The 24,778-nt window shown below is 34.6% G+C and overlaps 10 protein-coding genes and 4 pseudogenes across 14 annotated transcripts, besides 3 other annotated features; 3 read left to right on the forward strand and 11 right to left on the reverse strand.

Moving 5' to 3' along the window:
- Positions 1-6,882: part of a mobile genetic element that runs on past the window's edge.
- TVAGG3_0887430 lies at positions 3,223-4,185 on the reverse strand (annotated as a pseudogene). The gene has a single exon. A coding segment is annotated over exon 1 (963 nt).
- Positions 4,258-5,264, reverse strand: TVAGG3_0887440 (annotated as a pseudogene). The gene has a single exon. A coding segment is annotated over exon 1 (1,007 nt).
- Positions 6,883-6,885: 3 nt separating the features above from the next.
- Positions 6,886-7,668: a mobile genetic element.
- A 176-nt stretch (positions 7,669-7,844) lies between these two features.
- Positions 7,845-8,363, forward strand: TVAGG3_0887460 (uncharacterized protein; the record flags this gene model as incomplete). The annotated part of the gene is made up of 1 exon (XM_051250729.1): positions 7,845-8,363. One exon carries the CDS (start codon positions 7,845-7,847, stop codon positions 8,361-8,363), a length of 519 nt encoding a protein of 172 aa, XP_051086204.1.
- A 90-nt stretch (positions 8,364-8,453) lies between these two features.
- Positions 8,454-24,778: part of a mobile genetic element that runs on past the window's edge.
- Positions 9,244-9,700, reverse strand: TVAGG3_0887480 (annotated as a pseudogene). Its single transcript has one exon. A coding segment is annotated over exon 1 (457 nt).
- Positions 12,374-12,937, forward strand: TVAGG3_0887490 (uncharacterized protein; the record flags this gene model as incomplete). Its single annotated transcript, XM_051250730.1, has 1 exon — positions 12,374-12,937. One exon carries the CDS (start codon positions 12,374-12,376, stop codon positions 12,935-12,937), a length of 564 nt encoding a protein of 187 aa, XP_051086205.1.
- TVAGG3_0887500 (organellar and viral DNA polymerase type B) lies at positions 13,047-13,571 on the reverse strand (the record flags this gene model as incomplete). Its single annotated transcript, XM_051250731.1, has 1 exon — positions 13,047-13,571. One exon carries the CDS (start codon positions 13,569-13,571, stop codon positions 13,047-13,049), a length of 525 nt encoding a protein of 174 aa, XP_051086206.1.
- Positions 14,383-15,457, reverse strand: TVAGG3_0887510 (annotated as a pseudogene). Its single transcript has one exon. A coding segment is annotated over exon 1 (1,075 nt).
- Positions 16,055-16,895, reverse strand: TVAGG3_0887520 (organellar and viral DNA polymerase type B; the record flags this gene model as incomplete). Its single annotated transcript, XM_051250732.1, has 1 exon — positions 16,055-16,895. A coding segment is annotated over one exon (841 nt), but the record flags the coding sequence as incomplete, so codon positions are not given.
- On the forward strand, positions 16,986-17,459 carry TVAGG3_0887530 (uncharacterized protein; the record flags this gene model as incomplete). Its single annotated transcript, XM_051250733.1, has 1 exon — positions 16,986-17,459. The coding sequence occupies one exon, from the start codon at positions 16,986-16,988 to the stop codon at positions 17,457-17,459; it is 474 nt and encodes a 157-aa protein (XP_051086208.1).
- On the reverse strand, positions 17,478-18,305 carry TVAGG3_0887540 (KilA, N-terminal/APSES-type HTH, DNA-binding family; the record flags this gene model as incomplete). Its single annotated transcript, XM_051250734.1, has 1 exon — positions 17,478-18,305. One exon carries the CDS (start codon positions 18,303-18,305, stop codon positions 17,478-17,480), a length of 828 nt encoding a protein of 275 aa, XP_051086209.1.
- Positions 19,174-20,112, reverse strand: TVAGG3_0887550 (organellar and viral DNA polymerase type B; the record flags this gene model as incomplete). The annotated part of the gene is made up of 1 exon (XM_051250735.1): positions 19,174-20,112. One exon carries the CDS (start codon positions 20,110-20,112, stop codon positions 19,174-19,176), a length of 939 nt encoding a protein of 312 aa, XP_051086210.1.
- Positions 20,695-21,096, reverse strand: TVAGG3_0887560 (KilA, N-terminal/APSES-type HTH, DNA-binding family; the record flags this gene model as incomplete). Its single annotated transcript, XM_051250736.1, has 1 exon — positions 20,695-21,096. One exon carries the CDS (start codon positions 21,094-21,096, stop codon positions 20,695-20,697), a length of 402 nt encoding a protein of 133 aa, XP_051086211.1.
- On the reverse strand, positions 21,356-22,156 carry TVAGG3_0887570 (integrase core domain containing protein family; the record flags this gene model as incomplete). The annotated part of the gene is made up of 1 exon (XM_051250737.1): positions 21,356-22,156. The coding sequence occupies one exon, from the start codon at positions 22,154-22,156 to the stop codon at positions 21,356-21,358; it is 801 nt and encodes a 266-aa protein (XP_051086212.1).
- Positions 22,502-23,902, reverse strand: TVAGG3_0887580 (keratin-associated protein family; the record flags this gene model as incomplete). The annotated part of the gene is made up of 1 exon (XM_051250738.1): positions 22,502-23,902. A coding segment is annotated over one exon (1,401 nt), but the record flags the coding sequence as incomplete, so codon positions are not given.

Raw genomic sequence — 24,778 nt, forward strand, 5'->3', positions numbered from 1 at the left:
TGTCGACATTCGAATACACTTTGAACCTAAGTTTGAAACAATATATAAAATAGGTGTACTTAAAGTCAATGGAACAGACATTCCTTGTATGACACCTTTTCCTGTTATAGGAAACTGTTGGTAGTAAAAACCAGATATAAGTTTTGTATTATAGCTCATATCGTTTATAGTAAACTCAGTCGGACATCCAAACATAATGAAACCTGCTCTAGTTGCAGCACATGTTACATCCGTCCTTAAAGTATTAAATAAGTCAACAAAACCTGTTGGTGGTATATCTGAGTAAGTATCTTCAAAGAGTATTTTTTACCATTCACAACAATAAAATCTTCTGGTGTCAAAAGAGCAAAACAGGCTTTAGTCGTCATTGTGTTTAAGGTTCAGTTTACAATATCGTCCTTGAGGACTTTGTAAGTTTGTTGTTATAGAATTATATGACTCAGGGTTTTTAGTCGTAATAGTATAAACCACTATGTCTTCTGCCATTTACTTAGCAATAAATTTTAATGAAATGTTGTGGTCGTCAAATATTTTTATGACGTCTGGGAAACTATATTTTAAGTTCAACGTTTCACCTCCTTTCATAACGTATATCTTGTCAATGACATTATATGAAACACCACAGCAAGCAATGTCGGGTTCTATTTCTTTGATGTTTATATCGTCTGCCTCTGTCAAAAGTTTCAATAGTTCTTTCAAAATTTCATGAGGTGCGATGACATATGAGTTCACTTTTACAGGGTTGTGTTCAACCAAGTTTAACATTATACCAAAGCTTGACAAATCTTCTCCTGAGTTTTAAGTTTGTCTTTAAGTTGTTGGTAGTCGTTTCGAATATCTGCAACAGAACTTAAGTCTCTGCTAACTTCAGGGTATGTTGGTTGTTCTTTTACAGGAACTATTGTTATACCATCTTCGTCTTCGTATGGTTTCCCCACTTCAACATCTCTTTCTTTGACATTGACAACAACACTTTGACTGTTTGTTTGAGTTGGTGAATTTAACTTCACATCTGCCACCGCCATTAAACCTTTTGAAACACTTACGCTTCTATTTTTCGGAAATGACATTTTACTTAGAATAAAAAGATGGACGTATTTGAGTATCTCTTCGAATTGAAGCAAACAAAGTTTACACACACAAACAATACAAGTTCATTGACAGAATAGTTCTTTACACAAACAATGGAAAATGTTATAGAATAGCAGTCTTTGCTGAACCAAAATATTTTCATAAAGCAAAGAAAGTTGGTATAACCGAGATGGTGAAAGTTCTTGAAGCAGACAAAAATATAACAACAAAACTGACCGATATTTCTAAAGGTAAGTTTATAATACAATTTATGTCAAAACTGGCGTACTGTCAATATTTGACGGAGAGAAGTCAGTTCAAGAACAACTTACTGACCTGCTGCCAAAATCTGCTCGATGGAAGCTGTCGTTATGCCAATCTGAGGAGCCCCAGCAGGTTTCATCGAACGAATCTTCAAAAGAGCATCTTCCGTGAAAAGTGCTATTGGTTTTGTAAACTTCTTTGCTTTCAATTCATCTGGACCGTCTCTGTCACCAGTATATTGTATTTGAACGTACCAACAGTTGAAATACCACCCATAAAGTCTTCTGAGTCAGCAAATGGAATGCCAAGCCAAAAGTTTGAACGGTCTCCATTTGTATATTGAGTTTTTTGACCTCCTGTATGAGTCCATACTTTCACATATGGCATAATAGAACTTTGCATTTCAGGGTTAATGGTTGTTGTGAAGTTGTTGTTAAAGTTCATAGCATCTAATGTCAAGTTGTATGACCTCATATCCTCAACTGTAGAATATTCTTCTCTTGGATAATATTTGCCATCTATGTTTATATGGTATTTAATACCAGGGTTGTAGAAGCAAGAATAGTCATTTATAGTTCGTCTGAACAGTACAAACATAGTATCTGCATGTTTCATTGCAGTTGTTAAGCAATATCTGTTCTTGCACCTGGGTCAGCACTTTGGTTTCCAACTTCACCTGCAAAGTCTTTGACAGATATTTGGTGTATAGGGAACATAAGTGGAACTGCAATATATTTGGCAGCTAAAGCATTTGAAATATCTGGGTCCAACATATAGACTGCAAGTCTGCTTTCTATTCTCTTGCATTCAAATTTTTCGCATGTGAACTTAACTGGGTCCCAAGCAGTTCCAGCAGCATTGAAATAGTAGTTTACTTCAGTGTTGAGGTTTGAGAAACCAAAGTCTAAGTCAACTTTGTCTTTGCAAAAGTCGAATGACGTTTGGCTCCACGTCTGTAAGAGTGAATGGGTCTTGTGTTGGTGCAATGACTAAGTTATTTTTGCTTGGAGTAAGTTCGATAGAAATTTTTCCTGCCCAGTTTGGCAAGTATCTTAAAAACCTGAAGATGAGGAAAGATGACAAAGGAACTCTAAGTTTCAGTTTTACTTTGGTTACTGCTGCTGCAGTTTGTCCAGAAAGGTTAACATAAACTCCTGGAACGTTAGGGTCAAGTCTTCTTATTTTCTCAATAGTTGCATACTGGTCTGTTTGTTCTCTAGCTTGTGGTTGTACTGAGTTTCTCAAAGCGAACCATTCATAGTTTGCCCATGTTACTGTTTGAACTAAGTCAGAGTTAGAATATATCTTATATCCCATGAAAACTTCTGGAGCATATTGGTATCCGACATAGAAAATTCCATTGCAACCTTTCTTGTCAGACAACTTGGCAGAAGGTTTTATTTCAATGTCTTGTTCCACGTATAAGAATGAGTTGTCAATAGAAATTATATGAAACCTGTCGCAAGCAATATCTACTGTTGTTGAAGAACCTTCTCCAAACTCACCTACGTTTCCATAAGAAACAGCAGTTGTATATTCGTAAGTTCCAGGAACTATTTCTGACCTTCTAATGGCATTGTCGCATTCGTTATACCATTCGGAAACATTTCCATTCATAGCATCCAAAACTGTTGGCGTTATATTCTGAGCGGCGTACATTTCATATGAGTAAAAATATAGAATAGTTGGATTTATATGTCATAATAGAACCCACGTGGACCAAGCTTTACTTTCTTCCTGACTGAGTTTTTAACTCTTCTTTTTCCTTCATTGCCCTCTGCTTGAAGTTGTTGCATCTTTGCATTATGTTCATCTAGTATGTTGCAAATTTCCCATGTCCTTTTTGCCTTTTGGCTCTGGTCGCCCATCTCAGGTAACCTATATCCTAGAAAGATTTTGTCATAGTTTGTATTTGAGTCTTTGCGTATTGTTTGCATGACTCTTTCCTGAGTTTCTGGTTCAAGCTCTTCAAACAGTGCCTGTCCATATGGAATAAGCTCGTTTCCAAATATATGTTTTTGTAGCCATTCTGGTTTTCTTTCCATGTTACCAACAATATCTTTTGTGAATGGGAAAGCTTTTACCCAATCTTTCAGTCTTGCGTCGTTTATTTCTGTAGTTGGTTTTATTTTGTCAAGGAACATGTTTTTCAATACTAACATTTCATTTGGTACTGTCCATTTGAGTTTCTTAAATATTCATCCCTTCTCGGTTCATTGTCTGCAAAGTAAGTTTTTATGACATTTTGTAAACTTTCGTTTGCAAGGTCATGTACAATAGGTTCTCTTCCTTCGCTCTCCCTAACTTTCTTTCTAAACTCTTCACCAAATATACCATCTTATGGTTCTGTGTAGTTCTTTGAGATAAATGTTCTAGAACGTCAGGTGTTATATTTCCATCAGCCATGTTCATTTCATACTGGTCCAAAATATCTGCATCTTTCATATCTTTCAATGGCATTAAAGCCGCGCTGAAAATACCAGCTATATCTGGTTCACCATTGACTTCCATTGCGTCTACAACTTCTTGGAATTGTGGTTGTAAGTTTATGAACCACCTATCTGGATTAGCTTTATGACCCCATCTCATTGTAGTTCCATCGTCTGCAGAAACAAAAGTAGGTTTGTTTCCATCTTGGTTAGGTTCTGAATGAACTTTAAACAATGTTTCATTTCTATATGTTTTCTTGAAATTTAACCTTTTATTTTCACCGAGTTCATCCGAAGATTGAACGTTAAATGCTCGTAAGTAAAAAGGGTTGTTGTATTTGTGTACATTTTTTTTCAGTTCTTCCATTCTATGCTGAATATTTTCATCTGGTGTTGGAGTCTTTTGTATGTCGGCAAACATTTTTCGATATTCTTCTACTATGTCAGCCGAATTTTTTTAGACTCTTGGAAATATTCCATATTCTCCGCATACTCTTGTTGAGGGTCAAGATTTTTCGGGCTGTTCCAAATCTTCATCTAGTTCTGTGAAGTTTAGTTTCCAAAGGAAGGACTTGTTCGTTTCCTTCAGGCTCTTCTAGCTGTTGTTGCTGAACTATTTCTTCCATGTCTGGTTGTATCTGAACTTCTTTCCTGTGGAGTTTCTTGTACCTCATCTGCTGGCATTCATATATTCCGAGACCGTTTTTAACAAGTTCCCTATTTAAGCCATCCGCATTCATAACCCTTTCTTCTTTCGTTCCGTCTCTATTTTTTAACGCGTTTCATGAAGATAGTTGAATTATCATTTATCTTGACACCAAATATCTTGGAGTAAATTCATCCATGTCATTTGGATGATATGCTATTAAATCATATCCCTTAGCGAGCTTGTATTTTCCAGGTTTGAAATTATTATCCCATTTGGTGCTGAACCATAAAGCTAAATAGGTTCGGGTCAGTATTTCCTTCCTTGAACTTTCTAATAGCTTCTTTATATCTGTCACTAAAGTCAAGAGTATCTGGGTAACCATAATTTTCCTTAAGCATTTTTAAGAATTCTTGGTTTCCTTGTTCTCTACTTCTTTTATGTCCTTGCTCTGTTTGTGGTTGTTGCTGTGCAGTGTTTTGAACTGTTGGTTGTTGTGCAGGGTTTTGAACTGTTGGTTGTTGTTGTTGTGCTGGATTTTGAACTGTTGGTTGTTGTGTTGGTTTTGGTGCATGCCTGTGTCTGTGTCCATGTGACGATGTAAATGTTTTAGGTAGTCCTGGTGCAGGTGCTTCTCTTGGAGGGTTTGGTGGTAATATAAATTCCACCAGCTGGCACATATGTTCCATCTGCAGGTAATGTCCTACCTGACTTTTCGTTTTTAAGAAAGCATTTACTAGGTCTGTTTTGGTCTGTTGTAACTCTTTTTCTTGACTTTTCACAACAGTTGCTCTAACGGCGTCATAGGCACTTTGAACTGCCTGTCTCGTTGCTGCATCTGTTATTTTCGTCATATTTTGTGCTACTTCTTTTAACTCTTTGTCGAAACCTTTCAGACTTCAGTTTTTTCCAGATGAGAAGTCGTTCACTTGTTTCAACCTTACTATGAAGAGCTTCGAAGGCGTTCTTAAAGTCAGCATTTGTTAAAGCTTCATTTGAACTGTCTTCATCCGCTTGTTATTTTTGTCCTTATTGACCCTATAAGTTGGGCTGCTTTGGCGTTGGCTTGGGCATCTAACCAGTCATTGTTAGCTTTTATATATTCTGCGCTTTTCATTGCTTTTGCATAGCCGCGTCGTTATTTTACTTTCTGTGCTAAGTTTTCATACTGTACGGTTTGGTTTTGCAACTGTAAAAGTTTTTCTGCTTTACATTTGCTTCAACTTCTTTTTTATACTCATCGCTATCCATATATGTCTTCAGGGCTTTTTGTTTTATCTCTTCATCTTTCAGTACTTTATATTGAGTAGTATGGTTTTCAAATTTACAACATCTTGTTCCATTTTTGCTACTTCTGCTGCTTTTTCTGACACTTTTTTCGCATTATTCCTCTGTACTTAGTTCTTTCAGTTGTTCTTCTTTCTTCTTTTTCTCTACGTTTAACTCATTGAGTTTCTTTGTGTGTCTGTCATATTCTAGTTTCTTTTCGTTTTCACTTATTTGTTTCTGTATGTCTATGTTTGACTTTTTGACATCTGTTATTTGATTTTTGAGTGAACTCAAATTCATTTGACTTTGAGGGTTATAAGCTGTTCCGTCTGCAGCTCCACCATAGCCTGCCATTTTCGCTAAAAGTGCCGCTCTTAAACCTCCACTCTGTGCACCAATAACTCGGTTTAAAAGCATAGGGTTGCTTGACATTTGTTGCAACATAGTGGGGTCATTCAGCATTTGTTGTTGCAACTGTTGTTGTGGTGTCAGTTTTACTATTGGATGTTTCAATGCTCTCTTCTCTTACGTATATTCTTACGTAGCTTACGTGGCATTTTAAGTGAAGTTAAAAACATTTACGATGAAGAAGTCTTGACAAAACATTTACGAAGAAATCATGAAAATTCATGAGGTGAGAAAACAGGTGAGAAAACGGGTGACATCTCACCTCTTCACCTAAATTATATTTTTGGGTCATTTACGCTCATTACGATGAAATCATGACAAAACATTTTACGAAGAAGTCTTGACAAAACATTTACGAAGAAGTCTTGACAAAACATTTACGAAGAAATCTTGACAAATTCAAGAGGGTAGAAAAGAGGTTAGAAAAGAGGTTATATCTAACCTTCTACCCTAAACATTATTTTTGTCTGATTTTACGAAGAAGTCTTGACAAAACATTTACGAAGAAGTCTTGACAAAACATTTACGAAGAAGTCTTGACAAAACATTTACGAAGAAGTCTTGACAAAACATTTACGAAGAAGTCTTGACAAAACATGAAAACATATATAATTTGTGAAAAGCTCCTGGAAGACCTCCGAATAAAAACTTCATTTATGTGGGCTAGAAGGCACGAAGTGCCTGGAAGGTCACCCCAAGAAAAAAAAAACTTCATTATACTCATTCATCCTCAGGGCTAGAAGGCACGAAGTGCCTGGAAGCCCCACTACCTTTTTTTTTTTTTTTTTTTTTTTTGTGTTATAGACCGAAAATAGATTTTTTCGGTTTTCTCTTCAAATAATTGAAAGAATGATACTATTATAGGTTTATTATATTATATAGCATATAATCATGCTATAGCCGAAAATTATAAGTTTTGAGAAGAGTGAATATAACACAAATAAATTTGAAAGTAAGTTAAATTGCTTGTTGTTTTTAATAGCTATTTAATGAGAAATCCAATATTGCAAAATTCAAATTGAATGATTGAAAGAACAGAAAAAGTCATTCTTTTCAATTTCGAATATGTTTCATTGTATTTATAATTATATGGCAAATAAGATATTTAAACTTGATTTTTGAAACAAAATTCACAAAATTGAATAAATTCAAATAATTTTTATTCAAAAATAAACTAGTTATTTGAGTTTATTACTAATTATCTATTCAAACTACAAAGTTTGTAATTTAAAATATTTTGTGAGATCAGATTGAATTAATTCAAGGTTCTTTTCAATTAATATGAATGACCATATTACGCATTTTCGAACATTCTAAACCAAATATATAAAAATGGGAGACGAATGTTAAATTTGCTAGACATAAAGAAGTTGTTTACCGAGTTTTAGCTCTTATCTCTAACAAAAAATTAATTTTTAAAAAAAAGACCGAATACGTTTCACAGCGAGAAAAAATAAAAGGCAAGATAGAATTTTCTAGACATAAAGAAGTTGTTTACCGAGTTTTAGCTCTTATCTCTAACAAAAAATTAATTTTTAAAAAAAAGACCGAATACGTTTCACAGCGAGAAAAAAAATAAAACTGTACACTGATTTTCATTTTCATTTCCAGTCACTTTACTTATTATTTTTTCTTTTTTTCATTTTAATTATAAATTATTTCGTAATACGTTTATTTACGTTACCATTTTCTTTATTCTTTTGAATTCCATACTAGACACTTATAGAATATTTTGATTGTCAACGTACTTCATTAAAATGAATCCTTACAAAGGGTATGTCGATCGAATTTACCTAATTGGTATTTCCAATCAGATTGAAGAAGGTAAAATGACATGGGAAGAAGCTTGCACCCATGTTCCCATCGCCCCAACCCTTCAAACAAATGATTTCAAATATTTAGATGTTTCAAAATCTTTTTTACAAAATCAATTTAGCTTACAGAATATCCCATTGCCTAAAGGCAAGAAAGGTCGTAGGGTCAATCCCTACGACCAAATCAAAGCTCTTGCTGTGATACATGACCACTGGGCCTTTCCCTGTGGTCAAACAAAACAATGGAAACGTTTGAAATTACAACAAATTGATGTATCTTATAGAGAAGTACGCAGATACTTCAAAGAAAATCATTTCACCAAGACGCGATTAGAGCATGCCGGGCCAGAAACAGCAGTAAGATATTGGGCGCTTTCACCCAATCTTATCTGGCACGCAGATGTTCATTATTTTAGGGGTGTTCGTGGCCAGTATATTTATGGCATAATCGACGATAGTTAGTATACAATTATTGGGTACGGCGGCACTGCGTTCCACCTTACCCAATACTTGTGAATTTGACACTTTACAAAACCGTCTGACACATAAATGACTTCACTAACGAACTCACTAATGTAAAAAATAAACGTTCTCACTATCGTTCTCACTAACGACTTCACTAATGTTCTCATAAATTTTCCTCAATATCTTCATCATCAGTGTTAACCCTATTGTAGTCATACTTGAAGCCATAAACTTTCTCTAACTTCTTAACGTACAATTTACATAACTTACCTTCGTCATCGTATGGTTTAATGATATAACTATTTCTATCTTTATACACAGTCAATGAAAAGTCAACTGGTCTCGGATGTATTTGAAAGAACATGTTATGCTCAGGAAGGAAGAATAAATGTTTAAATGTATGTTTGTTATATTTTTGATTTGTATGAGTTGCTTTTGTTCTGTCATTTATATAAAAATAAATAAAAATAAAATAAAAAATAAACTTAAAAATTAATGATATCACCACCCTCACACGTATGAAAACATCCATAAATTTAGGTGAAGTGGTGAGATCTACCTCTTTCACCTCTTTCACCCTGTTGAATTCATTGCTTTATAACTCTCTTCCTTTCTCCAACTCTTCTAACTTCTTCTTAAGTTCAGCAATGTTGTCCTCATGAAGTTTAATCTTTCTCAAATTCCTTCTCTATCTAATGGTTGCTTTATCTTTCTAAACTGAACTCTACCATCCTTCATAGTATGAATGTAAAAACCTTCTGGAATAGTTCCTGATTTAATGTATTCTACCAAAAACTTTTGTTTCATTGCTTCAGTGACTTTAGTTCATTTCAATCAAATAAAAATTTTAATATTAAATAAAAATAACGTTATTTTTTCAGTAAGGAAACGCAGGAGTTTTACGATTTATTTGAGGAGTAGGTTCTGGTTTAAATGTTGGAGTCGGTTTAGGAGTTGACTTTTGAACAGGAGTTTGTACTTCCATAGGTTCAGGAGTCATTGAAGGTTTTGCTTGTGAAGGCGTTGGTTTTGGCGAAGGTTTGGAGTTTGTTTAACTTCAGCTACTTCAGTATTATTTACAACATTTGCTTTATTTCTTTTCAACATCATAACTGCTCCTGCTGTAGCTAGCAAACCTAGTGGGAGACCATATTTATATAAGGACTTGACCAAATGCTATTTTTGACAGGAGCTGGTGGAACACCTAACCTTGGTGAGACTGCTCTTTGCCATTGTGCAGCTCGTAAGAAATATTCAATAGGTGCTCCATAATCGTTTGGTAAAGTTTGTTTCATAGATGGTGAAGGTTCACGAGAGCTTGATGAAGAACTCATTTATAAGCTTTAAAAATAAACGTTCATCCTTTATTCCTCACTGTCGTCCGTAGCTAAGTTATAGTCATCTAATCTTATTATGGGATGCCATTAGCACGCACCTGAATGGCAAAGCAACAATCCCTCATAAATCCAATAAGTGGCTTTGGTACATTTTCAGTTGCTAGTTCAATAGGTCCTTTAACAGACAATTTGTATGTTATTGGAGCAGTAGATGTTTGACCTTGCTGGAAGCAAAAGTCCACTTCTGTTGGAAAACCACATAAGAAATGTGTGTTGTCATAGCTATCCCATTTATGTTCCACACTACCATCATCCACCAATGACCTCATAACATCTTCATTAAATCCTATCATATCATTGTTTGTATTGCAGCGTTCGCAACCATTTCATAAAATACAGGTCCATATGATTTTTCAGGTTCTGCAGGCATATTTCCATAAGCTCCCATGGAAAGCTGAAGATATTTAAACTTAGGGTTCTCAAAATTAACATAATAGTTGTCTTTCTTTCTAAATAGTGCCCAAATACTTTTAACATTAATAGGCGTATAAGCTGCTGTAAATGTTGCACTTGAACTATCTGTATTCTTTGAGAATGAACCGTCCATAGGAATCCAATCCATAACTTTAACAGGAAAACATAAAGCCTCGTTTGTATAATGTTCTACAAGTTCTGTATAAATGTTAGGGTCTAAAGAGAATGACTTTGGATGAATGAAACATTCATTAAAATCCATCTTTGTTCGAAATAGTTGCTGGGTTACAGTTGTAATAGTAACTGTTCCACTAGCTTTACTGCCTTGTTATCATAGTGAATGGTTCATTCCATGGAACAAATTTATTTGTCGGTGGATTTGAATCTGAAGCAAATGCAACTTTAAGAGTTGGATTGAAAGCAATGATATCATTTACAGATATAGATGTGCATTGTAAGGCGTCGCTACTGAACTTTACTTTAAGCTGAATGTTTCCTGCAAAAGCTGGAATAAATCGAAATAGCTTCTAATGGAAGGAATCTTCTAACAGGAATTCTTAAACGAAGCTTAAAATCAAATGATTTTCCTGCTGTAATTGGACCTAACAATTTGTCCTGTTCTGCATGTTCCCGAATGACTCCATACATCTTCATGTCGAGTTTGAGAAAACATCTACTTTCTTTTTGTTCGGTAGTTTGTGAGTTTGAAGTTATATATGCTTCTTTCTTGCCGTTGTCTTGAGAATATACGATACGACCATTTGCAAGGATTTGATATCCAGCAACTGCATAGAAAGCGTCATCGAAACCAATCCAAAATCCTGGTGGGTTTGTTTATTGGAACCTGAACCAATTTCTTTATCTACAATAAATTGACCTTCCATTTTATACGTAATGAATGTATTGTAAAGGTCCAACATATTTTCACCAGGAGGTGAGAGATTGAATGTTACCATGTGTTATCTTTAGCAGTTCAGGTTGTGATGGAATCTTTGCGTCAGAATATTTTCTATTAGTGTCACCAATTTGAACTGCATGTCTATGATATCGAAATATGAGCGAATCTGATGAATATGCTCTGCTGAGTAAATTCGTTTAACTGTTCGTTCTGCATGTCTTTGATTCGGATAAAAATATCTATTTACTTCATTATTCTCACTCTTCTTCTTGGCATTCGTGGTGGAAGTTGTTTCTTGACATTTTCAATGAACTGTACATTCTCTTTTGTCTCAACTTCTTTCACTGGTGGGTCAGGGTTCTTTGACTCGGTTTGTTTTTCAATGAAATTCACGAACTTTGCAATAAGCTCTTGGTTCGTTATTGAAAGTACATCTGGCTTCTTTTCTTCTGGTTCTTTTGGTGGCTCAGTTTGAACAGAAGGCTTAACATGGACTTCGTGGACTTCACCCTTGCCATGCACCTTAATATTGTCGCTCTCTGCATTCGCTAATGGAACCTTTCTTTTTCTTACGTATATTTTACCATCTTTACTCTGACTTACATAATAGAAAGGATGTTGTATTCCTCTTGCGTCATTTAATATAATAGACTCTCGCTCTGATTTTGACAAGCTCATTTTACATCGGTTAAAGTTTTAATTTTGTTTTTTATCTGCAGTCAAATGACTCACAGTCATATGGACAAGACCCAAGGGGTCATAGATGTTGAAGCATTGAAGAAAGAAATTCGCGAGCAAATTTTATCCGAACTGAAGGAACAAAAACAAGAACAAAAGCCAGAGAGACCAAAGAGAAAACTTAGTGAAAAACAACTTGCTGCATTAGCTGCTGGAAGACAAAAGAACCCACGTTTGCTGGCGAAGAAAGCTAGAGAAGAAGCAAAAGCAAAAGCTAAAGAAGCTGAAGCAAAGAAAGAGTAAATGGTTTATTTTTATCCGAATTAAATGTATAGACAAATACCTTTAACTGTTGCGTTCAGTAGTGAAAACCCTGACGTCAAAATAAAGGGGAACAGAGTAACGTTTAAGTTTCCAACAGACTGGATTGTGAACATAATGAAGAGAAGTACATTGGCATAACATCTATGTATATAACACGTGCTTTCAGAAAGGTTGACTTTATACTTCAAGTCGAGATAGAAAATGACGAACAGTCTTTAAGCGCCCAAAACATTCACATATACAAATACTTTAAAGACGATACAACATTGTTGCAATGTATGATTTCATTTAATGAGATGTTCGAGAAAAAGTTCAACATTGAAGTACAAACTTTACAGCCTTTACGTGAGTTTCTTGCACAACTGAAAGAAGAAGGTAGTCGGCCACAACTTATAGACTTTCATTATGAATTTAATGAAAATGAAGATGGAACACATGACTGTCATTTTGTTATATATTCACCATTCAATGAAGTAGCTAAAAAGAAAAAAAATCCATTACGTATAAGATTTCAAATCTCTGAACCCAATGAAGACTTCAAGAATGTTTTCAATTATGATGCAATGCTTCCGAGGAAAAATGAATTTTCAAAGATTGTAACACCTGGCATTTGGGATAGAAAGCAAGCTATATTATATTCAAACTTAAGTAAGGGAGTTGAAAATGAGTTCATTGGTCATACAAGAACTTCACCACTTCCTAACCCTAAATACTATAAATTAACTGGCTTCAATCGTGAGTTTTGGATAGACATGTTCTCCACTCATGACCATAAATGTCCAGTGTTCTTGCCTCCAGATGGGAAGGACTGTCTCTACATTGAAACACAACTCTTAAACTCTACCATCGCAGTATTGTAAAATCTACACTAGCTTTATTTTTATCACGAATGACCTTATTGCTGACAAAAATAAATGACCTCATTCATGACCTCATTCATGACCTCATTGCTGACAAAAATAAATGACCTCAGAACTTCAACTTACGAATAAAGCTTGTTTTAGTCGTTATTGAGAAGTTAAACTTTTCAGCAAAGCAAGGACTAGAAGACTTACATAAGTCAAATCCAATCTCTTGACCGTCATGAAGTGCTTTGTAAAGTTTCATTAAACTGAACTCAGAGTCTTTGTCATATGTTCCTTGCGGAACCATTAAACCTTTATCTTCATCATAGAAACACTGAACAGAGTCAGGAAACATTTCATTAGCGGTTAAAGCAATAACATCTTGCTTCACGCCTTTCATTCTGCAGTGAAATGCAACTTCATTTAAATCATTCGTGAGTAAGTCTATGTAAGTCTTCTTTCCACAAAATATTGACTTGTATGCTAAACTTTGTTTTCCAGGTGTTATTTCTGCGAAGTCACTATGAAACTGACCAAGGTTTTTACCAATGAGAACTCTTCCATAACGTTTCTCAAACTCTTCAGCTAAACGAGGGATATCTTCATTGTAGAGATGCATACTGTCGGTATCGCTATAAAAGATGTCCATTCCTAAGTCCTCAGCAGTACAGAATACTTCACACATTATTCTCTTCGACATTGATAGAATGTTAACACCTAAGGGGCAGAAGTTAAAGTGTCTGCAAATGCTTTTCGTTAGCTTGAAAATAGTTTTATCTGAACCATCCAAACCTTCGAACTTCACTATATGGTTGTAGTTTCTGATGGCATATCTTATAGCATCTTTGTCATCTACTATGGTTATTTTTGACTCAATAGGAGATAGAATAGTTTTGCCATAAATACTGTTCAGAATGAGCTTTATATTTTCTTGCAAAGGATTTCCTTCTTTCTTATACTTTAACCTTAACTCAAACAACTTCTTTACTTCATCTCTTATTCTAATATCTCTGTTTCCATCGTAATAGTATCCTTGCAACACTTCACATTTGACACCTTGATATTTTATGAGGTCTTGTAATGTTATATGGTCAACATACATTAAACAGCAAGTGTTTGAACTTCTGGGAACGTTAAGTTCTGGATTTAGTTCAGGGTCACAAACTATTAAAGGAAAGTGTCTATGTATTCCAATCTCTGTTATCTTAATGAGAACAAAGAAGCCAGACATAAACTTTTCACCAATGGGTTCCTTTTGGTCGTCATCGAATAAATGTCTCATGAGATACTCTGTGCTTAGCATCTCATCCTTCATAACCTTTGGAATTCCTTCTAAAGTATAAAGTCTTGCTATAGCTGATGGATATAATGAAACAGCGTCGAAGTCAGCAATGAGTTTCTTTTCGCTCTTTTGTTTCATGTTATCTGACAACATACATCTTCCACCTTGAATACAGCGTGAAATAAATTCTCTTGGTTTATTTGAGAGGTCATAAAGATTTCCATTCGGGAAGTATACTCTGTTCTCAAACAATTTGTTAGCAATAGAACAAATACTAACGTAGTCATAAACGTTTAAATCAAATTCTTTCAATAAGTCATTGCGGAACTTAACAAAACCTTCTCTTAAAATTCTTACATCTTGTTTGCAATAAAACGTGCTATATTTTTCTAAGTCGAAGTGGTTCTCATCTATTCTGCAACCTTTGATGGAATCTATGTTTTTCATGAATGTATCTGCATCCCGGATAAACTTACAAGCTTCAGAAATGACACCAGTTCTGTTGTCATTTGCTAACAAAGTACTGCTGTAGTAGTTATATGGAAATACTTCTTTCGGTCCTGTTTGTAAGTTAAACATAGCAGGAAATAGTTTAAGCTTCTTATTTATAACACTGTAAGAGTCTTTTATAATAATTGCCCGTCCTTTATATAAACCAGTTATTTGCATTGTTCGTGAACCTTTAATGATGGGAGTTCTTTTCACTTCTGTCATGTGTCTTAAGATGAAGTTTATATCATAACTGAGGTTATGGAAATATATTAAACTCTTGTCAGGAAGTCGTTCCAAAAATTCTGTTGCACAGTTCTGACCCCATATGCTTTCACTCACTGAACCATCTTCACTGTCATAACAGATGTTAAAAGCTTTATGAAAGCCATCGGTACTGCACTCAAAGTCAGCAAAGAAAACATGCTCAGGAATGAACTTACATTTAGCTTTATTTACTTCTTTTGACTCTGCTTTCTTCTTCAGTTGTACACAATACTTTGGAGCATATGTCAAATCTTTAAATGGTGCAAGGTTCTGTTTATATAAGTCAGTCGTATATGTGAAAAGTTCTCCATAAGAAATAGGTTCGAAATATTTGCACTCCCACAATGTTTTCATAACATCCCATAGCGGTGTAGTTCTATCATAACGAACTACATATTTTTCTCTCTCTTTGTATATATTTTCATCTGTTTCTCAATGTTCATTCCACCACACTCCTTCAAGATTTCTATATAGTTGCGAATGAAATATGTTGTCATTGGTAATCTTTCGTTTAGCATGTAGTGGTCTTCAACAAGAAGTAAGTCAATAGTTCGAACAGTTTTACATTCTTTTGGTATATATCTCTTTATTTCATTATGTCTTGAGTCATTGAAAGTAACCAATGGTAACATTAAATGCTATACCTGTTGCGTCAGAAATTTCTTGTACTTTACTTTGAGGAAAGTCTCTAACACGAATGACTTCTCTCATGTGATCAATAGTTTCTTCATTTACTCCAGCCTGAATGCAAGCATAAACGAAACAATTGTCTTCTGTCATAAGTGTTGCAGTTCTTTTGTTCAGTTCATTGAAGATTTGGTAGCGTTCAAGATTTATAGGTAATGTGCAAAGATACTTCCAGAACTGACCGCTTCTCTTCTTATAAAACTTCTTTTCACCATTATCTTTCCAAAAGCTTTCTATAAGTGCTGGGTTTCCTGTTTGCTTAAGAGCTTCCAAAATGGCTTTCTGGTCATTTGTCAGTGTGCTTTCATCTCTATATGGTCGCTTCTGTGGCTTTCCTTTCTTTACATCTGACATCGTTAAGCCTTCATATTCTGTTAAATCATACATCTTTATTTCAGTAAGATTCTTTATGTTTGTCAAGAAGAAGTCATAGTGCATTTCAACAATACCTGCAGCATTTGCTTCTATCTCTGATATAAAGTTCTCCTTCAAGAGCTGATGTAGTAATGTTCCAATATTATTGAGGTTTAACGTAGAACATTCATACTTTCCACCAAGTTTATAACATACCATCCATCTTTGTTGGGAGTTTATTTTAATCTTCTCTAAGAGTCTCATGAAAACCTTACCGAAATGTTTGTGTAAGTAGTCTCTGTTTGGTTCATCTAAAGCTTCGATGTTAAAGTCAATGAGTCTATTGCCTGACTTAACATTCCTCTTCCTATTCTCTTCATCTTTCTTTAACCATCTCTCACCTTCTTTTGGTTTGTCGTCAATGGAACGAATGACATCGTTAGCTTTGCGAACTTGTTCTATAGCGCTCTTAAACATCTCTCTTCTCTGTTGTTTCAGTGTGTCGTCTCTTCTTCTTGTTTCACCAACGTTTGCATTTGTTATGTCAAACATCTCTTGACGAACATCATGTGAAAGAGCTTTACGAGTATGACCAACGTTCGCATTTGTTATGTCAAACATTTCTCTTCTTACTTCATGAGGTACTGAACGTCTATGATATAAGTCAATAGCAATGTCATTTAAAGGAAATGCTATTGCATGAACTTCGTCCTCGCCGCGTTGCGACTTTATGAACTCATGAATTCTATCATAACTTATTGCACCATTATAGTCATTGAGGATGTCAGCGAGTGCCTTTTTGTTTGTTGCGTAATGTTTTGCAACATCTATGTTAGCTTCTGTAAGAAGTTGTTTTATTTCCGAGTGTTCTAACTTAGACAACTTCCGATACATCTTTAGTAGGAAATAAAAAAATATTTTTTGAAAAAATTAGATTAGATTTTTTAAAGTTATTTTTCAAAATAATTTAATATTTTTATTTTAATGAAACACATGCAAGATTGCAAGTTCTTTTCATACAATGCTCTCGCTACTGCCATCAAGAATGAGTTCAATGGTGCTTCAAACGTTAATGTTATCTTTAACAAGAAGTTTGTGAAAGAATCTAAGTTTGGTCAGTATGTCAGACCATTAGCTATTGTCATTGACCGCAAACGTTATACTTCACAAGAGTTAGCAGTAGTTTTGAAACAAAAGAGTTTCTTCGTCAATGTCAAAGATACACACTATACTGTTATAAAGAACTCTAACGTTGACTTCTTCAGTATTGCTTTAAATCTTTCCGAACAGAAAGAATATAAGAAGGGTGAAACAAATGTGAAATATTATCCTTCATCTCTGAAGACAATAACGAACAAAGATGTTATACAGAAATTCTTACCAAAGGTTGAAGAAGCTTCTATTGACATTGACGAAGGAAGTGAAATGGTTGAAGAAATAGACCCTGAAGCTATTTAAGCAAAAATATATTTTTGTTTATTCTTCCTCTTTGAAGTTATCGAAATATTCTGTTATTTTTTCCTTCAGTAATGGTAAGTCTTCTTTGAATGTAAGTATTGTGCAACCTTTGATGTCATAGTGTGTTTGAGGAAGAGTATTTTTGACAATTTCCTTTATTTGCTCATTCGGTGTCATTGAAATCGGTAAGTTTTCACGATAGAACCAGTTTCTGTCAGATTTGTAAATCTTAGCAAGGTCGTAAAAGCTTTTGTTGTTTCTTCTGACTAAATGCAACATAACCATATCTCTGTCTTCTTCTTTCTCCATCTCTTCAGCGTAAATCATATACTTATAGCTTTTTTCCTTTCCTTTTGGTACCGAACGCGGTATTCTTTTCTGTATGCTTTTGTCTTTGGATTCAATGACTTCATCTTTTGCTTGAAGTTTCTTTTCCATCTCTCCACGTTCTGCTTTATATAGTTCATCTAACATCATGAAAATATAACAAGCATAACGAGGTGAAGCCCACATTGCTACAGCATTTACAAGAAGTCTATGAACATAATAACCTTTCAAACCAGGAGCCAAATTCTTGCGATTTTCGTACGGAATCTCTTCTCTCGGTTTTCCGAGGGAAGCAATCATATGAGGAAATTCTTCTAAAAGTTCTTTTGTCTGTTGGTTTTCAAACCAATGATAGGCTTGCTTTGTAGAACAAAGAGCATTCATTATACTTTGCATTTGGTACATGTCATCTTTGACCGAACGAATGAGTCTCAATTGTTTGTTATACTGTATGTATTCGTATTCTTCATTTATAGCTTCATGAACGATAGCAGTTGTTGTGTTCTCTGATGTTGTCATATCTGTCTTTACATACAAAATAAAAAAATAAATAAAAATAAAATTAGCGTTATTTTTTCTATCTTTCACAAAAGACCAAAAATAAACGCTTTACATGTATTTTTCAGCAACTTCGTCAAATAATTTTATAGCTTTATCTATCTCATCTACTTCAAACGTTTCTTTACCTTTTATGGGAGCACCATACATTTTCTCAAACTTTTCGAGTAGTTCTGTTTCTGCGGCTCTCATATCATTAACGAACACAACCTTGACTCTATTGACTGTACTGTCATATCTTTGAGTTATATTATATGTCCTTCCTATCTTATATCTTTTTGTGTTGAAGTCCTTCGGTTTCTGAACGATGTAAAGTAAGCCTTCACTGCAACGTTCCGTATCGAATGAACCATAAGTTATGAAGTTATATCCAACAACTGGGTCAATCCATAACAAAACTATTGGTATAAGACTTTTGTCGATGAGATATGCTGTAGTTCCATAGAATCTTACTGATATCATAAGCTCAGGATTTCTTGTCAAAATTTTCTGAGTTGAAGCATTTCTAACCCAGTCGTGTGTTTTCTTTCCAGATGGAAATATAATGTCTGACAAAGAATATTTGTTGTATTTCTTTGAGTATCTTACGTTTAAATCACCTATTCTAACCAATTTGGTGTCATTGTCTATCTTTCTAACTGTTTCAAACTCAATGTTTGTCATTTCTGTTCTTACATACAAAATAAAAAAATAAATAAAAATAAAACTAACTTTATTTTTTCTGTCTTAAGGAAATTCATGATTTTTGTTGCTGAATTCAGCAAAAATAATGTTTAGGTGAAGAGGTGAGATCTCACCTGTTTTCTCACCTGTTTTCTCACCTGTTTTTTCACAAGCGTTTTACATGAATTGTACGATGTATATTTGAAATCCTAAACAGTTTCGTAGCTTCTATTTCTTCTGTCAGTATGTCAAAAGTTTTAACTATGCCGAAGGTTTCTTTATATTTCTTCTTGACGTCAGATAGAAGGAAATCTTCTGCTGTTGGATAGTTTTTGTTCAGAAATGCTAACATGTCCATTTTATTTTCTACCGGCTTCTCTGCTTCTTTCTTTAAGTCTGCATAGTCGTTTCTCATACGTTCTATCTCTTTGACGGAGTAGTTATATTTCCTAATTGCTGCTTTACATTTAGAACATTGCGGGTTCATTTTTGCGTTATATTCTGAAACCTTACCTGCTAAAACAACTAAAGCGTCAATTGCTCTCTTCATCTCAAACATAGCGGGTCTTATTTGTTTGTTCCATACTTTACCTCTTCTATCTTCATCTCTTATCTGCCATACACATTCAGCAACTAACGAAACAAAGTTGTCGTAGGTCTTAAATTCTTCAGATTTATATATGTCAGAAACATTCTTATATACCATGTCGCAATCTTTGTCCATAACCTTATGATTGCAATGAAATCCTAGAAACTCATAGTTTACCTTTCGTATGAACTTCTTTATTTCTACTGAGTCAGTTGCTTTGACTTCAATTTCGTCGAATTCAGGAATAGTGAGTTTTTGTTGTTGGATTTCAGGTAGTTTGGGTAAATGGTCGATGAGGTCCTGCATTTCATAAAGATACTGTTCATTTGTTTCATCTTTCGCACTACAGTCTAAATTACTTGTTAAAAGTTCTTGCTTTATCTTCTGGATTTCTGTTTCAAAAGTATATGAAGAAGGAATGAAGCTTTTCATCTCTACTAACATAGATGTTGGATTCATGACTAACGAGTTTGGTGCTGTTGTTTGAATTGTTGTTGTGCCGATTGTTGAAATCATATCTTTTATACAAAATAAAAAAAATAAATAAAATAAAACTAACTTTATTTTTTATTTCGGGAAAATTCATGAAAATTCAAGAGGGTAGAAATGAGGGTAGAAATGAGGGTAGAAATGAGGTTAGATCTAACCTCTTCACCTAAACATTATTTTTGGGTCCTTTACACTCATTACGAAGAAGTCTTGACAAAACATTTACGAAGAAGTCATGACAAATTCAAGAGGGTAGAAATGAGGTGAAAAAACAGGTGAAAAAACAGGTGAGATCTCACCTCTTCACCTAAAATATATTTTTGGTGAATTCAATAAAAATAAATGGTTCATTTACTCACAATATTTTTTTACAAAACGACCCTAAACTTTTAACTTCTTTTCTGCAGCTTCAAATGCTATCTTAGCGAGTTCATATTCTCTAAATTCTCTCTTTAAATCTTCTTGTTCCATTGGTCTAGTTCGTATGAGAATCTCTATAACCATAATATATCTCACGTTCATGTTCTAATTGTTTTTCACACATTTTTCCAACTTCTTCTTCGAACAAAGGTTTAGCATTCTCCACTGTATCTTCGAGTTCTTCTTCATCTAACTTCTCATGAACTTCTTGTCTATGGAGTCCATAATTTTTCCAACTGCTATGCAATATTTTGGAGAAGCCCACATTGCTATATAGTTTATAAGTCTTGGGTCTACATACGTTCCTCTAACCTGTTTGATTTCATCAGGAATTCCTGCATGAATTTTGTATAAAAAGCAACCGTCGGAATTCCGGCGGTTGCTATATTCTTCACAAAATGCCTTATAATACTCTTCCCAGGACTTATTTTCCAACAACTTTCTAAAGTCTTTCCTAAACTGCTGACACATCTTTGTTACATTAATGTAACCATCCTTGTCTCTACGTAAGACTTCAATACCGTTATAAGTGCCTTTTGTGAATGTTTCACCATTAGATTTGTTCGTGAATGTTTTTGCTTCGACTGACATTTCTGTTCTTACATACAAAATAAAAAAATAAATAAAAATAAAACTAACTTTATTTTTTCTATCTTAAGGAAATTCATGAAAATTCATGAGGGTAGAAATGAGGGTAGAAATGAGGTTAGATATACCCATCTACCCTAAACATTATTTTTGGTCATGGGCTATGCCCCGCCGCTTTGCGTCTTTATGTTAAAATAAATGGTACCATTAATGATATCATGACTGTTCTCATTCATGTCTGATTTACATCCAACGAAAAAGTTTAGAAGAATTTTCTTATTCTTTCTGGCATATTTTTGTCTTTCCAGTACTCCCGCTCTAATGGTCCCAGATGTGTTGGCTTTGACTCTCTCAAGTTCTTAGATGGTATAACATCTTCAACGCCTCCTTCATATCTTATTTTATAAGTGTCATCGTTTATGTTATAACCAAGTATTTCAATAACCACTCCTCGCTTTGCTTCGTCAATGGTTTCAGCAAGTTTGCCATTACTACTTTCGACTAATTTTTGACGAGGATAAAACGCAATAGAGTCGTCAGCAGCTTTTATAAGATATCCATTACCTTGCGTAGAGTCTACGATATAATAATTTCGACTTAACCTTAAACGTTTCTTTGTTAACGGTTTGTCGTCAAGAACTACACGAACTTTTGTACCAGGAATGAGGGTAAATTGTGTTGAATTTCTGATATTTTGTGTTTGGCTTCGTTTCTTTTGTATATACTTTTCTTCTTGTTGTTGTGTCATTGAATTTGGTGTATGTCCTGTTGTAGAATGTGTTGAGGAATTATATACTTCGAGAAAATGTTTCATTGTTTCTTCGGTAAAGTCTCGCTCTTGGTTTAAATCTCTGAGAGTCCTTATGAAGCGGTTTATGATGCCGAGTATGTTATGGTTATGGTCTTCAGTAGTGTAGTGAGTTATGTTATGCTTAATGAGAAATTCTGTGATTTCATTGCTGAGGTATGCACTGTCTTGGTCTGATGTTAAAGTACTTGGGTTATGTTCTGCTACAAACTTTTGTAAAACTCTTAACACTTCACGAGTTCCTTTATTCCTCATTGGATATGCATATGCTTTACGAGTGTTAACATTAATGAAGATGAGGAATGGTTTATGTCCTCCTTTTCTGCTTTGAATGAGAGTGTCAAATTGGTATGCGTCAGGAGTGTTGGAGTAAATTGGTAAAAAGTAGTCGTAAGGGTTTATTTTTGTTTGATGTACAACATTTTTGTCAAAGAACCTTTTCACTTCAGCTCTGTTAGTAAATCCCCAACTCTTTGCAGCTTCATTGAACTTCTTAAATGACCTCCATGGATGTTGTTCGAATACTTCTTTCAAGCTCATTTATGTAAAGTTAAAGATTTTATTCAAGACGGTAAGCCCGCAAAGCAGGCTCAAGCGCGTTCATTGAACGCGGTACCATGCAAATACAGTCACAAATGGTGGCATGTAATCTGCACCCGAGCCTGTTGGATTTGTTGTGAAAGTATGGACATGATTTCCTCCTGGTTCAGTTGGTCGAAAAGTCTTTTTTGCTGAATTGTTATAAGATGGAGATAAAACATCATTGCCAGCTTCATACTCTGAGTTGTATAATGGATGGTCTCTTAATGAGTGGCTATGGTCACCAGAAAAGTTTGTAGTTCCTGTATGAGTGTGCGGTGGAAGGTTTGCTTCAGTAATTTTCTTTGAACCTCCTGTTTCCTTTGAAGAGTTAGCACAGTATAAGAATTTATCTACAATCTGTTCCCACGCACCAAAACCTAAAACTGTTTCTGGATTTGTTGAGTTCATTGACGTATAAATAGAGCCTATAGGATATAATGTTTCAAGAATCTGAGTCTTTAATGTTTGAAGCTCTGTTTTGTCGGCTTTACTGTCTAACATTGATGGTAGTTCATATGCTTCAAAGTTTCTGGCATGATCTTCGATATTCCTACAACTCTTATCTAAATTGTTAAGAGTATCTTTTACGCTTGTACTCGGATTCTCTAAAGGTGCACTTGAACCCAAATCATAGTTCAATATTATGTCGTCTGCTCTAACAGTAGTGAAGGATTTATGTGTATGATTTTTGTCGGCTTTACTGTCTAATGTAGCTTGAAGTTCATTTATATCGGAGATGTTGTGTTTATGAGATTTCAAAACTTTGTTCATTGCTTCGAGTTCATCTTTGTCAGCTTTACTTTTAATAGCATCTTCAAACGTTATTTTTGCCTTAACTCTCAATGTAAATCTTGGTTCAACTAGTACACCGTTAACATTGAAAGTAGAGGCATAAATTTCACCGGTATAACCAAATGCTTCTGGTGCTTTAGCTACATCATACTGTACAGTACAGCTTATGTCATAACCTTTAGCACGAATGTATTTATATCTTCTTTCATTAACATTTTTTGTCTTCGCTTCATCACTTCGTGTTAAATATCCATGATAGTCCGTTATAATCTGTTCATCTGAACTTATATAATGAACATGGTTCTTGTCCGCTTTACTATTTAATGTAGCTTGAAGTTCATTTATATCGGAGATATTGTGTTTATGAGATTTCAAAACTTTGTTCATTGCGTCAAGTTCATTTTTGTCCGCTTTACTATTTAATGTAGCTTGAAGTTCATTTATATCGGAGATATTGTGTTTATGTTCTTTATCTGCTTTTTCGGCTAATTTCTCTTCTATCTCATTTATTTCAAGTTCATGCCTACCACCACCTCCCGAAGAAGTATTTTTCTTCAGCTCTTGAAGAACATCCACTTCGCCATCTTTGGTGTCAATAATGAGACTTTGTGTTAAAACCTTTCCTGTCTTAATGGATGTTTGTAAAACTTCTTCTTCACCGTGTTCGGGGTCATGGTCGTCATCATATCTTGTGAAATCAGAGATGTTGTCATACATTAAGCATATCTGTCTCAAAAGTTCTGCTATTTGAAACTGGAACGAAAGATATACAGAACTTTCATCATCTCCTAAAGTCAAGTCTGCTTTCTTAAGTATTTCTTGAATGTATGCAATGAGAACAGAGTACCTTGGAAAATATTCGAACAATATTTCATTAGCTGTTGGTTTTGGTGGTTCTTCTGGAGTTTCTGTTGTTTCAGTTCCTTCTGTAGGTTCTGTTGGAGTTTCTGCATCTCTTGACTTCAATGCTCTTGCTCTCAAAGACCTAAATGTTAGAGCACCAGGTTTTACAAAGGACTTTATAAATGCTTTAATAGTTCCTGGTAAGTTATTGTTAGCATTAAGTAAGTTCCTTATGCTTCCATCATGTACGTCCATAGCACTATGTAAAAAATCTATACTTTTCTTGTAGTCAGCAATAGACTGACTGTGATTTTTTAAAGATTTGTCAATACCTTTAAGCCAATCTTCATGCATGTCTGATACTGAGCCAAGAATATCATTTGCTTCCTTTAGTGTATTTTGTGCTTGTCGTAAAGTATCCAATCCCGTACGTGCATTGTTTGCTATACGTCTTACAGTATCTATTTGACTCCTTGTTTCTTGCATCCAACCAGATAAAGTTTTAATAGTATCCGAACCATTTGAAATGAAGTTCAAAGCATTTTTAACGTCATTTAAAACTTCTTCACCAAGTACCGCCCATATCTTTCCGATTTGGTATTGAAGAACTCCATATGAAGCAGCTGTTAAACCAGTATTTATAAGGTTCCATATCCATGA

Source organism: Trichomonas vaginalis, chromosome VI (genome assembly GCF_026262505.1).
Source record: "Trichomonas vaginalis G3 chromosome VI, whole genome shotgun sequence".
Classification (NCBI taxonomy): Eukaryota; Parabasalia; order Trichomonadida; family Trichomonadidae; genus Trichomonas; species Trichomonas vaginalis.